Here is a 17078-nt window from a genome sequence, read left to right on the forward strand (position 1 = left end):
GCCAAAGACACTGCTGCTGAACTCTTTCACAGAGATATCCTAGATCAGAGGGGACAATATTTAAGGGATTTCCTTTGTCCTGATAGCTGAAGCAGGGAGCTTTCAGGTCCTGCTCATCGTATTTCTCCTCCTGTAGTCTCCATGTTAGTAGTTTTTGGTCAGTTTTTAATCTAGATGGATATGACCCTGCCTACTTCTTTTTTTTATGTATTTTTTTTTACAGGCTAGCAGTGAACAACGCTACCATGATGGGAAGTGTTCTGAAAATGACAGATCGAAGCCACAGGCAGAAGCTGCAGCTGAAAGCTCTGGACACGGTGCTTTTTGGGCCTCCTCTCTGTAAGTACCATAATTCAAAGTCCTTTGGCTGTTCATCAAGAGGATCTGTGTCTGCCGAGTATCCGACAGCAAAGACAGACAGATCTGTGTGAACCAAACTTTGCCCTACATAGCCTCACCTAGGTAAATCATCCCTGGTGCGATTCCCCTGAAACAGGAACAGGTTGTCTCTGGATTTATCGGAACAGCTCTGTAGCACAGAGGCATCCTGCCTGCCGGGCTTACGTTTCCATCTCTGCCAGGCTGCTTGCAGGGGTGCACTGTCCTGCTGGCATCTCCCATGTCCGTAGGGTAGAACCTTCCTGTCCTTCCTGTTTGTTGTGGTGCTGACTGCGTGTTGAGGTTTGCAGTGGGATCTGTTGGAGCTGGAGGGAAGCTGCTGCTGGGGACCTGGGGCTCCCTCGGTGACTCAGGCTGCAGATTACCTGCCTCTGGATGAGGGAAATAGCAACAGGCTGCATGGGAAGGCGTTTAGGATGGATGAGAATGAGGGACTGGGTTCCTTTGATGGTGATTATAGGCGTCTGTTGGCAGAATCTCAGACCCCTCTGATGCTTATCTCGGCAGTGCTCGGGGTTCTCCTGTTGCATTCATTCTGTCTGGCTCATGTCTGCTGTCTATTAAAGGTACTTCTGTCTCTCTCCCTCTTACTCATGGCTTTCTCATGAGCTTTGGGTGCTTTTGTGAGGTGAGCATAAACCTTGCTTGATCAGAGCCTGTTTCTGCTTGGCATCCTGCAGGCAAGATGCGTCTTTACGGCAGGCTGTGTTGCCTGTACAGGATTTGAGCCCTCTTATGCAGTACGCCTCTTTCCATTTTAGTTGTCGTGTGTCCCCTGTGTGGGAGGTTTAAAATGAATGCGAAAAGGTACTTTCTTACCGTGGTGCAAATGCGGTAGTCTGGGCGCAAATTCTGGCCCCAGCTTCGGTTGCTGGCAGTCGGAGGTTTACAGCACCAAAAATACCAGTTTGTGCTTCCTCTGTTCTTTGTGTAGTATTTTAAGCATCTGCAACTGTCTGTGGCTGGAGTAACAGATAGGATATACCTTTGCTCTGCGAGACACGGATCTGCTAACAATCCAATAGTGAAGTTCAGGTTTGTCAGCTTTTTTCCAGCCTTCCCTTTCTGGGCCGCCCAGCACTTGGCCGATGGGAAGTGATAAGGTGCTTCCATTATTTCTTAAAATTTTTTTTTTTTAAAGTCCAACTGTTAGTACAGTCTTTTCTTGTTTTCAGTCTGTGTCCAAGTTCCTGAGAAAAGGTGCAGTGAAGCAAATCCTGGGGAAAATGGCTGCGTAGAGTAAAGCAAGTGAAATTCATGAGGCTTGGTAGAGATGTAAGCTAAGTGAAATAGAAGCCTAGGTTACACAATCAGCCATTTTGGCTTCCAGTTATTAAAAAACACATGTTCATTCAGGAACAGTTTGCTTTTTTTATTTATACTTGGTCTGTGTTGCAAGCAAAGCTTTTTGGTTGGTCAGTGGTGGTGGAGACATGGTGGATGTGTGGCTGCTCTCACTGCTCATCGATAAAGGCTCGAGCCCGTAACTCCAGTACTTTTGGGGGAATTTTTCAGGCAATTCTTGGATACTTTGTAAACCGCAAAGTAAATCACTTGTAATAGCTTAATAGCCATTCTTCATGTTCAAGGTGCTCCATTTCACCATGCAGCGGTCATGGCACTGGAATATGAACCTGCTGTGGTCACACAGATGAAGGTGTGCAGTGAGCTGTCCTCATCGGGCTGTTTCAGATCAGTAAGGGTTTGTTACAGATTTTGCGGTCTGCATACGTACGTGTTGGGTGTATGAATAGAGGAAATATACCTTAATTTTTCAACTGAAGTAGAGATTTAACACTTTTTAGAAGGTAGTATTTTCTGTTTTCTGGTCAACCGAATGGGTTTGTCTCCCGTTCATACTGCAGGGAGAGGTGGTTTATCTAAAACATGTTCCTTAAAGAATGGCTTGCGGAACAGCCATTAGCAGTGAGCAGTTCTGGGAAGTACTCGGTGACCTTTTAAGCTGCAGGAGCAGCTTTGGCACAGTGATAGATTTAGTGGTTTTGGATACATTCCTGTTATGGTTCGTTTCACATGGTCGGTGGCAGTGGTCTCCTGTGATCCTCCCTGTTGAAGCTGCTGGCAGTGGTCGGTGCCTCCCAGGTGCAGGATTTCAAGGGTTTGTCTTTTCCCGTGACATGGGTTTTTCTTATCTCTTGAAGATACTTTATATTCGCCACAGATATAAAAGCATTACAATAAAATAAAATAAATTAAAATAAAATCAGCCTAGATTGGAGCACCGTGATTGCTTCCTGCAGACTCATAAAACCAGAGACATCTCCTCCTCGGTGGGCGTTGTAGCACACGTACCAAGGTATAGTTCCAGGGGGCCGCGTGAAGCCGGGTGAAGCTTTTTCCCATCCTGGGGCTAGAAAGCTTGTTCTCTGATGTCTCCTGTAATTTGTTGCAGAGGCTTCAGCAAGCATCAGGTGGTTGAGTGGGGCACCTGGCCAGGTTCCTTGCTGATCAGTAGACTCCTGTAACTCTGTGAGGTCTGTTTTCCTATGCCAGACTCCAGACGTGCCATTTCCTACTTCAAACAGGTCTGCCCACTTGCAGGATTGCGGCTTTGTAATTAATTCTGGTGCGAAGGAGTATGGTAAAATTATAATCTAAGCAAGATGAAGCGATTGCTGCTTCTGTGTCTGTGTCCCATTCCTGTGGTTCAGGAATTTATCCAGCACAAAATATCACAACTTCAGGTGAAACAGGAAAGGTGAATTTAAGAAAACAAGCAGTAAAATTCAAAATCATAGATAAAGTGAATTTAAAATTTTATTCTTTATAACTCTTGAGTGATGGAGGCTGAGACATGTCTCCCTGCAGATGGTTCAAGGCACCACTGTGGTACTGTTCAGGGTTATAAGACAATCAAAATGCTGTGTACCGAGTTATCCATCCTGGTCACTTCTCCTGGCCACCTTTCCAAAGGCCAACAAAGTGGGACTTTTGTAGTTGCCTGTGGGATTTCAGGAGAGGCTTCTGTAGCTCCACTTCCCAAGACAGAACCCTCCAGATGCTCTTTATTTCACAGCTAGGCACAAGCCACGGCAGTTTGCCAAGCCGCCCGACCGGTACCTGCCCTGGGCTGTGCTGCGGGGAGTTTGCCCGAGACTGGGGAGCGCTGCTCAGTGCTGCTCACCCCCCAGCCTCAGCACCCACAGGACCAGCTGGGCACCCTGGTGTGCCCATCACCCTGGTTTCGGTGCACCCCAGTGCCTCCCACACTGTACCAATCTGTCTGTGTGGTCCTGCAGCACTGTGGGATGGGGTCTCTGCTGAACCCCCAGCCTTTCTTATTCATCGTTATCATTAGTTGAGCGTTACCCTTATTTATTGAACGTCTGTGCGTGGGTTAACAGACGTGCAAGGACTGGGTGCCTGGAAAAGGAGACATCTCCCAGGCAGGAGGTGGCACTTGTTGGAGGTTTCTGAACAAACTGACCTGTTCTGGTTTTCATTAAGCGTCCATTCCTTGGTGCCTTCACTCCGGGGTGAATGAAGCCGTATTACATTCAGTATAGCTTCCAATACAGCCAGTGTGTTTCCCGTTGTTATATTAAAAGTGTATTTTACAAGTACTTTGAGATCAGTTGAATCATTATTTGTTTAAAGTGGTAAAATTTCTTAACCAAATACCAGATTAATTTATCGCCGTGAGATTTACCATCCACTTTAAATATTTACACTTAACTGGATTTGTGTTTAGATTACCTGCACCTAGACAGAAAAAGCAGCTCTGTCTCATTAATAGGCTGCATAGGGTGTGTTAGCATTATTGTAAAGTTTTGTCAGTCTGTGTGCCGGAAGCACCTGGTCAATAAGCTGGGGCTTTAGGTTTGGGTGCTCCTTAAGGAGCAGTAGCTCCAAACCTGAAAAGCCAGGGAGCAGGGCAACAGAGAAACCTGGCTGGTCGTACGGGGTCCTATATTGCCAGTGAAAATCAGCACATTTGTTAAAGTCTCTTTCCACAATTGTGGGTGCAATAGCAAACAAAAAGAGAGTGTTACACACTCAGGAAAGGACTGGGGCTTGGTATTGATGGAGAGAAAAATTACAGGAATTACAGGTGCCATCTCAAGGTCTTAGCTTCGTTTGGGTGTTTTTAGAACGGAGGCATTTTTTTATATTTTGTTTTATGCCATCATGCTTACAGCAGCTGCCACCAGGCTGACGTTAGAGGGAATGTTGCCTGTCCCACAGCTGTACCCTGAGCTTCTGCTTCTTCTTCCCTGTCTTGCGTCTGAAAATGTCTGCTACTGAACAAGGAAGGTGGTGTCACTGGTCCAATTAATTCATACAGGGAAATTAAAAAAAAAATAGTACTTCCTATGTGTGTTTTTTCTGATACTTCAACCTGAATTTAAATAACCGGTATAGAATTTACTGAGTATGTATATATTCTTCTATTTTAGCAATGCTTATGTAAGTTACTGTAAAACTGCTTCTTTTCTAATCATCCATGCTGGTTCTATTCCCAGAGTAAAACTTTGTAAACCTTTTTGTTTAAAAGATGAGGCTTTGAATTGGTGTCTTGCATGGTGGGACACTTTTGCTTAAGGCACTTGAGGTTACTGTTAAGTTTTACTGTGGTATAACTTTTTACCTTGCTCCCATAAAACATAAAACAAAGGCGGTGCCACACACCTGACATGACATTAATAGGCTTGCAGTCGGTGTGTAACAACTACTGTCTTTGGTAAAATCAATTCTGTTCTTCCTTCTTTACCCCAAAAAGAAAAGGAAAAAAGGTATAGAAATCAGTGTTCCTTGGTGTACATTGCTTTTTCCTGCAGCTTTTGCAATTGTAACATGCACCCAGGTTTGCCTGGTCGCAGTTGCTTGTGCCGGGAGCGAAGGGGTGAAGCAGCGCAGGAGCAGCAGAGCAGAAGAGGCCACACGTGAGCAGGGAGAACAGGCTGTGCCAGCCCGTCTACAGGCTAGGGAGAAATGCAGTGTGATTTAAGTTGCAATAAACTGGACACAAACAATCTGAGCTTCGGCTATAAAACCTCTGCTCTCTGTACAGTTGGCCTCTGTCACAGAGTGTTAGGTACAGAGGCTAAATAGCTAAAATAGCAGAAAGTTCTGGTACAACACGTTAAAAAGCAGCAAGAAAATAAATTGACAGTAGAAAGATTATCTTACTGTGTTGCCTTGGTGATACAACATCCCAGCGGGTCACTCCACCGGCAGCTGGTACATGCTGTAGGAGCACAAGCCTTGGCGGGTGGTCAGAGGGAGAAACCGATGCCAGCCGCGATGGCAGAGACTGATGCCATCCTTTGCGCAGGCAACGGTGGCAATGGGCAGATGTTATACGTGGAAAATGCCGTCTTTTTCTGCTTGACGTAGGTCTTAGGACAGAGATTACAGCAGCAGGTCAGAGCACTGAACGCCCTCTGGTTCTTCTGACCCATGCTGTGCAGGGCGCCTAGGGCTGGTGAGAGTAATTGCTGCAGGGCAGTCCTCATTCACTTTTCTGTGGGTGGCCTTTGCTTAACAAGAACTTTTCTGGAGAAAGGTATTTTATGCCAGAACACCTCTCCTGTCAATGCTTGCGGTCTTTCCCAGTGTTCTGCCTTGGACAGGCACTCATTACCCTGTAGGAGGGTGACTTGCCCTGCAACAGTTATTCTCACCAGCTTCTGCATGCAGAAGCAATAGTTCTGTCTGCTTCTTCTTCCTGACAAATCCTAAGTGATTTACAGTGATTTACAGAGTTCCCATGTCTTTGATAGATTGATAGCTTGGTAGTCCCTGTATGACATTCGTGGTCATGCGTGGCAGTGGTGCCCACCACGTAGATCAAACTGAACATGACTCCTGCACCAAGTGTTTGATGGAGCTGTACCAGCGGTACGCAGCGAGCACAGATTGGGTCTTAGAGTACTGGATATCCTCAGCAAATTTGCCAGTGACACCAAGCTGAGTGGTGCAGGTGACATGCTGGAGAGAAGGGATGACATCCAGAGGGACCTTAACAGGCTTGGGAGGTTGCCCCGTCTGAAACTCATGAAGTTCAAAAAGGCCAAGTGCTTCTAGTGTGCAGGCTGAGAAACGAGGTCATAGCACCGTGATGCATCTACAGTGACATATGTGAGCCTGGCCCACACACCTGCATGCTCCTAGCCAGGTATCACAGAACTGTTTGGGCTGGAAGGGACCTTCAAGACCAGCCAGTCCCACCCCCCACCAGGGGCAGGGCCCCCTCCCCCCAGCCCAGGCTGCTCCCAGCCCCGTCCAGCCTGGCCTTGAGCCCTGCCAGGGATGGGGCACCCACAGCTGCTCTGGGCAGCCTGGGCCAGCGCCTCGCCGCCCTCACGGGGAAGGGTTTCTTCCTCATATTTAATGTAAATCTCTCCTCTTTTACTTTAAAACCATCACCCCTTGTCCTATTGTTACAGGTCCTACTAAAGCCTGTCCCCGTCTTTCTTACAAACCCCCCTTTACATATTGAAAGGCTGCTCTAAGGTCTCCGCAGAAGACTTGAATTCTTCTGGTCAACCTATATCTTACAAAGAAAAGTTCTAGGAAACAAAAAGGCTACATTTACATCTGAGCTGACTTTTCCACTGAGTTTCGTTATCCACTTGTTTTGAGTGAAAGTTTGCTGAAGAGGAAGGATGTTTGTCAAGTCTTTGTGTGGTGGAGCAGAGAACGGTTGGCTCTGGCAACGGGAGTAGGAGATGAATCAGCTCGAGGTGGGGCTGGCAGGTATTTGTGCAACAGCTAAATGTGCCTTAGCTTAGGGCATTAGGCTGTGTGGCTGGGGAGGTGGCTGTGCTGGCAGCGTGCTGGGCAAAGTAGGGAATGGCAGTGGTGGAAGAAACAGTAAAGGAGAAAAAAGCTCTAATAGCTGTGGGTGGGTAGAAAACAAGCCACCTGAACACGTCAGCCTAGCAATCTTCTCAAAAGGTGAAATAAAAGGGATTCAAAATTATGTATCTGCAGCAACTTGCCAGAATCTGTTCCTGAGGAGGAGGATGTTGTGATAATCCATCTGGAATGGGAAACAGGGAATCTTGTTTACTTCTTCAGTGTTGAATTTACGAGGGAACGTTTTCAAAGAATGATTGAACTCTTCTGTGGCAGGTTAGATGATGGATTTCACGGCAATGTTTGTGAAGATACGGGGAAATGGTGCTTGGGTGTCTGCTGAATGTTTGGAGATGGGTCCCGTCTCTTTCCTCCCACGGGGGAAGGCCCCTCCACTGCAATCAGGGGAACAGCATCACTGTCCCTCCTCCATGCAGATCCAGTGCAGGGCTTCTGGGCAGCCCCCGCGTGCCACCCCCATCCCATGGTACACATCTTCAGGCTTCCACCTCCCAAGCGAAGCAGCCTGCCCCCAGGTACCCTTTCCTCTTGGCCCCAGCTCTGCTGATGCGAAACACGTATTTTAGCTGTGATCACAGAATCACAGAAGGGTTTGGGCTGGAAGGGACCTTCAAGACCAGCCAGTCCCACCCCCTGCCCCGGGCAGGGCCCCCTCCCCCCAGCCCAGGCTGCTCCCAGCCCCGTCCAGCCTGGCCTTGAGCCCTGCCAGGGATGGGGCACCCACAGCTGCTCTGGGCAGCCTGGGCCAGCGCCTCGCCGCCCTCACGGGGAAGGGTTTCTTCCTCATGTCCAACCTAAATCTCCCCTCTCTCAGCTTCAAGCCATTCCCCCCTGTCCCACCACTTCCTGCCCTTGCCCAAAGCCCCTCCCCAGCTTTCCTGTCGGCCCCTCCAGGCACTGGGAGCTGCTCTAAGGTCTCCCCGCAGCCTTCTCCTCCCCAGGCTGCACAGCCCCAGCTCTCCCAGCCTGTCCCCACAGCAGAGGGGCTCCAGCCCTCTGACCAGCTCCGTGGCCTCCGACGGGCCCGCTCCAACAGGTCCGTGTCCTTCTGATGCTGAGGACCCCCGAGCTGGACGCAGCACTGCAGGGGGGGGAAGTCTGTTTGTACCCTGACACAGCAGCTGTGATGCTCTCGGGGTGAACACGCTCTGGTCCCTGCCTGGGCCCCTCGAGAGCTTTGCAGGGACCCCACCTCAGGTGCCGTACTGACTTCTTGGGCCTTTTGCCTTACATCTAAATGTAGCTACAGAAAGAAGCCAGCCTCGCTGAAGTTGTGTGTGTCATGTTTGTGGGTTTTCCCTGTGTTTTGGGCAGTCTGTCTGCTCCAGAAGATCTCAGATTTCTATATGCAGAACGTCCATCATGTTGCATCAGTATATTTCTGTCAAGTGGGATACTGAGCTGCTTTACATCTGTTTCTTGAGCTGGCTTATGTGTATTCCTTGTTTCTGGCTCTCAGTCAACCTCCTACCAGCCACAGACGGCAGCAGCCCACTTGAGTCACTCCAGAAATCATTTTTCTGCTAGTGAGAGTGGCCCCATTAGACTGATGCACTTTCAGACTGATTTCACTTGCAGCAGAGTGAGGGGTGCAGAGAAACCAAAGATGGGTTGTGACCAGAAAGAGTCACGGGATGGAATCTGGTGCCATAACCAGGGTCAGACCCCCGTGTTTTGACATGATGGAAGATCACTGCAGGCGGTGGGTGTCACTGGTAATGAGCTCCATGTGATATATCCCTTAGGATGCAGTCAGAGGAGTGGGAGCATATGCATCCGTCATCTGCTGCTGGGGGGAACTGACCTTTAAAAGCCTCATCTTCTAGTTATGGCACATGTCGGCTGTTCTTTGCTTAACAGTAAATAAATCAGAAAACTTGAGATCCAATACAAAGCTGTTTCCTAGTTTGATGCCCGTAGCACTGTAACACATCTATTCTTCTGTCTGTATGTTCCGAGTCTAGTTTAGTGCACATCTTCTGCTTTGCTCTGCTGCATTTTCCAGGCTGATGTTTTCTCCAGTTCATGTCTGCCCCTGTGGCATAAGGCAATATATTCCTTAGACTGAGACTGTATGTCCCTTCACGTGATGCTTCATCTAAAGCCTTTGACTAGGGATCATTCATTTTGGCAAATTTTGATATTTATGTGTGTGTGTTTGTATTTTTCTTGATAGTACCAGAATATTCTGTCTGTGGCTTGTATCCAAACTGCTAAGGATTCACTGTATCAGTTAGGTGACGGCTTCTGTATGTGAAAAAGAATTATCTAAGCTATCATCTGTGCTTGATGGAGATATTCTTACAGTCACCACTATTGTTCTCCCTTTGCTGGGAAATCCCAAGTACATAATTCATTGGAGGTGCATGAAAATGTAAAAAAATATTGCCAGCCCACCTTCCCCCAAATACTGAATTGTATCAAAGCCAGGGGAATTGTTTTCTCCTAACTAAAACGCACCAGCATCCTCCTTTACCACTTTTTCATCTTCACTTTATCACATTTCACATGCTAGCAATAACCTCTAGTTTCTGCATCTTGGTCTTGACTGAAATAGAGATTCATGAGGAGTGTTTTGGGGATGAGTTAAAGCTAATGTCTTGTGTCCCTGCACTTGATTTCCCTAGGGCATCAGGACATTTGGGGGTACAATAAATGTTCCTGCCTTGGCTGGGAAAGTCCTTGTCCCTCCAAATGATGGAAGTAAATTAATTGATTTATTTTTTTTTACTTTTTATTAGAGGTTTTGACAAGAGAACTGACACCAATAATTTCTCAACAGCCTGAAAATGTCTTCACACCTCCTCTTAGAAGGTGAAGTCTCTGTTCCTTGGGTAAATTTACCTGGTTCTTGAGTTTCCTGGGGAAAAGAGACCTGATTTTTATGCTGTTCAGTGCACTCTTCATGTTTTGTAGCTTTGGATTTCTCACAAAATTGAGAGAACACAAGCGCTGAGTAGAGCCTGGTGTGTATCCGAGTTAGAAATGAACCTAATAATGTATTGTTGGGGAACAGAGTTGTCATATCTTAATTCTTTCCATTTGAAGGAACCACTGTGTCTGCATAAAGGTATATGTAAAGTTCGTTTTGTCTTTACCGCCTGTTGGGGATTTTACCATAGGTCAGTAAATTCAGTCAGAGACTTCAAACGTGGTTGTTCAGAGCCTTCACCATCACTGTGATGTGATAAATGCAAATTTCCAGTTGAAAAGGCCAGTTGAACAGTTCTCTCTTGAGTTGTGCAAACCTGATGCTTAGACCTCAGCATTACAAAAAGCATGTAATACTTCCCTTTTTCATAAGCTTTACAAGAACAATATATTGGAAAAGCCTTTGAACGCTTGCAAAATTTAAAAGGAACGGAAGTGAAACCCCTAAATTTACTATGTGTGTGTCACTTTGAGGGAAGGATTCCTTTTTGGGGGGGTAATCATGTTTGTTAATTCTATTTTAAGGTAGCAAAGATGAATTTAAGGCCCTGCGGGACTCTTTTGTCTACATTATAATGCTGTGAAGGGCAGTACTTATTAAAATTAAGATCATTATGTCAAAATTTTGTTGGTAGAGATTGGTGTAATCAACAAATTTTTAAGGTCTGTAAAACTTCAGATAAGATGGAAAGGCATTTGGAGAAACTCCTTGCAGTGGGAGAACAGCGGTTGTCTTGTTGCTTCTTAGTTCATGAGAAAGCAGTAGATGCATTGTTGTAACTGGAGACAAATTGCTGAAGGATTTTGTGTAAGATGAAGGACCCACTTTCTCAGGGATGCAACAGAACTCATCCAGCAAGTGTGGCATAGCAGTGCCTTGCGTAACTGTTTGTAAGCCCCCTGACAGCCCCTGAACAGAAAGTGTTGGGAAACTTGCAGCCCAGGTGGTATTTTATGCTTAATCCATTCACGTAAGCTCGTCTGCCGTGCACGGGAAGGACAGGGCCCAAGCAGAGATGGCAATCAATCTGTTCCCAGCTGGAAACTTGACTGCGCAGTGACCCCTCCAGACAGTCACAGCATGGCTGGGGTGGGAAGGGACCCCTGGAGCCCACCCAGCCCACCCCCCTGCTGAAGCAGCTCTCCCAGAGCAGGTTGCACAGAGCCGCGTCCAGGCGGGTTTGAATGTCTCCAGAGCAGGAGACCCCACAGCCTCTCTGGGCAGCCTGTCCCGGTGTCCCGTCACCTTCAGGGGAACGATGTTCTTCCTCACATTCAAATGGAAGTTCCCGTCTTGCACTTTATGCCCGTTGCCCCTTGTCCTGTCGCTGGGCACCGCTGAAAAGAGCCCTGGCCCCCTCCTCGTGGCACCTGCCCTTAAGATATTTGTAGGTCTTGATGAGGTGACCCAGGGCTGGTTCTGTCCTGCAATCTCGGCGGTGGGAGCTGGCATCTGCCCAGCCAGCATGGGCTCTGTCTTGTCACCTTCAAACACAAAACACATGCCATGAATCGAGGTGCTCACAAAAGAGCTGGAAAGGGGGCACAGCCATGCTGGCTGCTGCCTCCAGGCTTGGCAGTAGCTTCTCCTGCATGTTGGGCTCTTAAAGGTCTTTCCCAGCCTAAATGTTTCTGTGATGGAGAGCTGCTGCCAGGTGCTCATGGATGGCGTGGGAGAGATCCCGTCCCTGTGCAGGCTGACCCTGTGCAGCATCACTTGCTTCTGTGCTTCAGTTCACTCTCCTACAAAATGCATCCGCACTTTTTCCTGCCTGTGGTGGGCAATAGCATTACCTTTGTCTTAAAAATATTTAAAAATTTGTATCTGAAAAAAGGCTAATCACAGTAAACTTGTTTTGTCATCTGTAAAATGTCTGGTCTTTGGCTTTCCCACATCCACTCCTTTTGGAAAACAACAAGGTGCAATTCCTGTCCCATTTTAATCTCTCCTCACCGCTGTGACTTCCCAGTGCCCAGGCCCTACTCCCTGCTGTGCTCGTCGTGACCCTGACATGCAAGAAGCTCCTTTTGGGGGAGTCCTGCTTGTGCTTGCCAGGCTGCCATGAGCTGTTCGCCCCACAGGCAGGCAAGTATTGCCCCAGGGATCCACCAGCAAGGGCTTATGTCGCTAAATAGTGTTTTTCCTGTGAAAGTGGGTGATGCTTTGGGCACAGTCCATCTCATGCATGCTGAGTTGAGGGTGTCCTCCAGCCTAGGTGCAGGGCAGAGGGAGGGGTGTTGCGATTTGGGGAAAATAGTGTTGCTGACTCCTTTTAGACTAACTGTGAGATTGCGTTACAGCACATAGTTTGCAGTTCCTCTAAGAAAAAGCCCTTTGGTGGCTGCAGCTTGCTGGCAGCTCTCGCCTCTGAATCCAGAGATGACCCAGCTGCCGCTCTGTGCTCTCAGGGTGGGCAGTAAGGGGAGAGGGCAGGTTGCATACGTACATGTCTGTGTTTAAAAAAAACTCTGCTCTTGCTTCAGGGAAGCAAAGATGTTTTCTGGTTGTGCCTGTAATGACTCTTTCACTTCCCTTGTAGCTGCCAAGCTAAATTGTCCCATCAGTCTTGTCTGTTTGGATGCATTGCACGGAGCTGGGCAAGTGGGGTGGCTGGGAGCTGCTGGAGCTGCACGGCATTTGCTCTCAGATAAGCACCTCTTCATGTGATCATGTCCCTCCCAGGATCATATAGAGTGATTTAGGTTGGAAAAGACCTTTTAAGATCATCGGGTCCAGCTGCTAATTAACACTGCCAGCCCCACCACTAAATCATGTCCCTAAGCACTGCATCTATGCGTTTTTTAAACACCTCCAGGGATGGTGATTCCACCTCCTCCCTGGGCAGCCTGTGCCAGTGGTTGACCACCCCTTCAGTGAAGACATTTTTACTAATACCCAGTCTGAACCTCCCCGGCACAGCTTGAGGTCATTTCCTCTCGTCCTGTCGCTTGTTGGGAGAAGAGACCGACCCCCCCTTACCTACAGTCTCATTTCAGGCAGTTGTAGAGAGCAAGGTCCCCCCGAGCCTCCTCTTCTCCAGGCTAAACACCCCCAGCTGCTCCTCATAACACTTGTGAACTCCTACATTTACAAGAACCTGATGTAAAAGCCTCTGGGACTTGAGTGTGTTTTAGAGGAGCCTGTGTTGCAAAGTGGTGTTGGGTCACTGGTGTGTTCGTGTACAGCGCTGTACGGAGCGGCTGATACGCCCCGTGCTGCTGGGAGCTGCCTGTTATCCCTCTGATGCCTGTAGCCCCCCATGGAGATCGGCATGCCTAGGATAAAACCTGTGGTACCGCTAGCAAGAAGAAATCGGCACTGTGTGACGTGCAAGTGGAACGTTGCGCTTGGGGGTTTCCAGTGTGCAGAATCATACAGAACGCTCTGGTTGGAAGGGACCTTCAAGACCAGCCAGTCCCACCCCCTGCCCCGGGCAGGGCCCCCTCCCCCCAGCCCAGGCTGCTCCCAGCCCCGTCCAGCCTGGCCTTGAGCCCTGCCAGGGATGGGGCACCCACAGCTGCTCTGGGCAGCCTGGGCCAGCGCCTCGCCGCCCTCATCATGAAATATTTCTTCCAAGTATCTGGTCTAAATCTACCTTCTTTTAGTTTAAAACAAGTAGCTACTGAACGTTTAGTCACAGCTACCTTGACTAAGCTTCCCTTTCTCATTTTTCGCTTTCTCAGTACATACTTTTTTGATGATTTGCTAAACAGTAAACAATAAAAAGAATTCTGCTTGAGTCATCAGTTTGGGTTTTGTTTAGCACTTAAACCATGCATCCACACTTTTTTTTTTTTTAAAGAACTGCATTTTGCTAACTGTTTAAAAAGGGGGGTTCCACATTTAGTTGTAATTCTGATGGGAAGTTTTGCAACCTGACAGTTTTATACTTGATGTGCCCCACCTCTATGATCACAGTTAAATTTTTGCAACAAAGTTATTTTTTTTTAGCTCATTATATTCTATGTAGTTCAATGTTACCTGTATTGTCCTAAAAGAGCACAGCTGTTCTGGGGCTTGCTATGTGGAGGCTCTCCTGTATTACCAGGCAAATTGTATCTACACAAATTGTATCTATTTCATCTTTTTTTTTGTTTTCCTTCCCCATTCAAATTGAATAAATGTTGTCAAGCTTCTTTTTTTCCCCTTAAATATCAATGTAGCTCACTTTTTCCCCTTTGTGAAACCTGCTGCAGTTCCTCCTGATGCTGTCTTAAGTTTTCATGTCCAGCTCTGGTGCAGGCAAAGCACTGCAGAGTTAATTGTCATGTTCTTTTGAATTCAGTGGTATCTCTGGTCTCTTCCAGTAACTCGTCACAACCACCTGAAGGACTTCATGCTGGTGGTGTCCATCGTCATCGGAGTGGGTGGCTGCTGGTTTGCCTACATCCAGAATCGCTATTCAAAGGAGCACATGAAGAAGATGATGAAAGACCTGGAGGGACTCCACAGAGCTGAACAGTCTCTCCATGACCTTCAGGAGAGGTAGGTTTTATGTGTCCATCCAGTTGGAGTGTTCCAACTGTCGATCTTGCCTGCAAGTTTGTTATTAATATAGATTTCAGGAAAGATTTTTCTTTTTAGCTGTCGTGCTGTACCAGTCAGCACCTTCCCCAGCGACCGTAGCAGACCTGCCAGCCAGAATTAATGGCTCAGGCGGGTGCCTGGATCATCAAGGAGTTCAGTTACCAGGCTACACATAATGATGTGTGCGTGGTCACTTGACCTGCTCTTTGGTGGTGACATGCTAATTATTTGTACTTGCAGTCTGCCACGTGAAGGCCTAGGCAGTAAAAACTCCCTCGTGTTACTACAATCCTGAAACGTGGCAATGAAGCCACCTGAGCAAAGTGACAACATCCATCACCAGCTTCTCCAGCTCCAAGGGCTCCAGTGCATGCTGACATGTGGTCTAGTGACATGCTTCCGTGGAGTTTTGTTTCCTTTCCATGCTGTTTTTATGTCGTGTTTTGTCTCTTTAGTTCCGGTTCTGCTCTAACGGTCATTACTGGTTCAAAAAAGTAGTTCCCAAATTTCTGGGAAGACTTTGTTTAGCTTTGCTGCTTTTGGCGTGTGAGTGGTCTCCTCCCTGCGCTCAGAACTTTGCTGCTTTAAGAAGTGAAACATCCACCTGAGAAAAATGGATGGGAGTGCTCCTTCTGCACTCAACAGTGGCCGCTTCATTTGGAGTGTGTTTTGTTATTTTAGATAGGTGCTTCCTATTTCTTTACCACATTTAATTATATAGGAGCAGTGAAATGTACAGTGGTTGCTACTCCCAGTCTGACTCATATCGAAAGTATATCAGATCCCCACCCGTCAAAATTATAGTAAATCCATACCTAGAGGGGAAGAAGAGCCTCTTCCAGGAGTGTAAGGTAATCCAGCTCACTTAGAATGTGTCATCCAGGCTGATCAGGTTGTTACACCCTTGCTTTTGACAGGGAAAAAGCATGCTGGAACAGTGGAAGCAATCAGTGGAATTACACATCCCCTCTTGAATTCTTTGAGCTATATGTAAAAGCCTGTGCTTCCCTGCTTGCATTGTGATACCTGCATCCAGGAGTGTTGCCTGGAAAGAATGAAAAAAATAAATAATTTTGGAGTATTAAATATGATTATCTAAACTCTAGGAACCTGGGCAAAATACTGTAGCCCTGGGAATGTGAGCTCTACTCAGAGAAGTTATTGCAGTGGTTCCAGTAAAACTACTTCTCGGACGACATGCTGTGAAAGAGGCCCTCTGTAAACACAGGAGCCTTCTAGGAAAGAAAAGAACATTAAAAACTGTTGATTACAAACCAGTGAGGTTTTTTGGCAATAAGGTATTTTTTAAGGGCAGATTTAGCAAATAACATAGTGTGATAGTCTTGGGCTGTAACTAATTTTCATTACTTTTAAGTGTAATTTTGGAGGATAAACCTTAATTTGGCTGCCTTATAAGATGATGGCTACCTTCCCAGTGGCTTCTCTGAAAGCGGAGCACAGCCCCAGGTACACAAGCTGGCTGCGCACAGGTGGTGTAATGAGCAGCCTGTGCAAAATCCAGGATCTCAACAATGTCAGCCTGCCATGGAGACTTGCAAACACCGTGTCTTCGGAAACGTACAACATACCCACAAGCCTTCAGCCTGATTTCTCACCTACATGCTCATGACAGCCTTCAGGGAATTTTCCTGCATGTTAATGTTGCTTGAAAGGCTTTCATCTTCGAGCGTGATCATATCCATTGGTGTCTATGTGGGGAGCAAACACTTGAGAGAGTACCAAGGTGATGGTGCCAAACTGGGCACATATTTCTGGCAGTAGCACTGATACATGACCTGCTTGCTTTTTGGCATAGAGATAGAATAAAGTGCATTTCCCCTCTGCCTACTGCGGAGCTGGCTCTAATCCCGCAGCTGGTCTCACAGAGCTTTGGGTAAATTTACATTACAGGTTGGAAATACCCCAGAGAAAAAGTTTTATTTTTTTATGGCCAGGACATGGGGATTCCTTCTCAATATCCATCTCCTGGCACAGCAGAGCTCTGCCCAGGGCAGGGGGTCTCTGCTGGGTGTCACTGAAGAGGGCATCACACCAGAGGTCCAGACAACACCTGCTGTGAATGTGATGTGTGGGGAATGACCTTGGGATCTGCTGCCGAGGATAGAGCCACGTAAACAAGTAATGTGCCTGGGAAGTTCAGCTAATGCTCTGAAGCCGGATAGGAAGAAACGCAAAACCACATATACTGAGCATAACTTGAGTCTTAAGCCATAGCAGCTTGTGATTTTTCTGCAGGGTGTGCAGCTGGGAGGGCTTGTCGTCCAAAGAGGGCACTGAGCTGGGGCTCAAGAAGCGGGAGGCGAATTCCTGGACCTTGTGGGACCTCTTGGCACAGGACTGATGTAATTCTTCTCTG

The 17078-nt window shown here is 47.4% G+C and overlaps 1 protein-coding gene across 9 annotated transcripts in view; it reads left to right on the top strand.

Moving 5' to 3' along the window:
* Positions 1-17078, top strand: part of STIM1 (stromal interaction molecule 1) — a 112849-nt gene that overhangs the window by 67629 nt on the left and 28142 nt on the right. For all 9 annotated transcript variants that reach the window (XM_056327117.1, XM_056327116.1, XM_056327115.1 and 6 more), the window contains 2 exons: positions 224-339; positions 14482-14659. In XM_056327117.1, the coding sequence (XP_056183092.1) occupies positions 224-339; positions 14482-14659 (294 nt within the window). The remainder of the gene's footprint in view (positions 1-223; positions 340-14481; positions 14660-17078) is intronic.

Source organism: Falco biarmicus, chromosome 2 (genome assembly GCF_023638135.1).
Source record: "Falco biarmicus isolate bFalBia1 chromosome 2, bFalBia1.pri, whole genome shotgun sequence".
In the NCBI taxonomy this organism is placed as follows: Eukaryota; Metazoa; Chordata; class Aves; order Falconiformes; family Falconidae; genus Falco; species Falco biarmicus.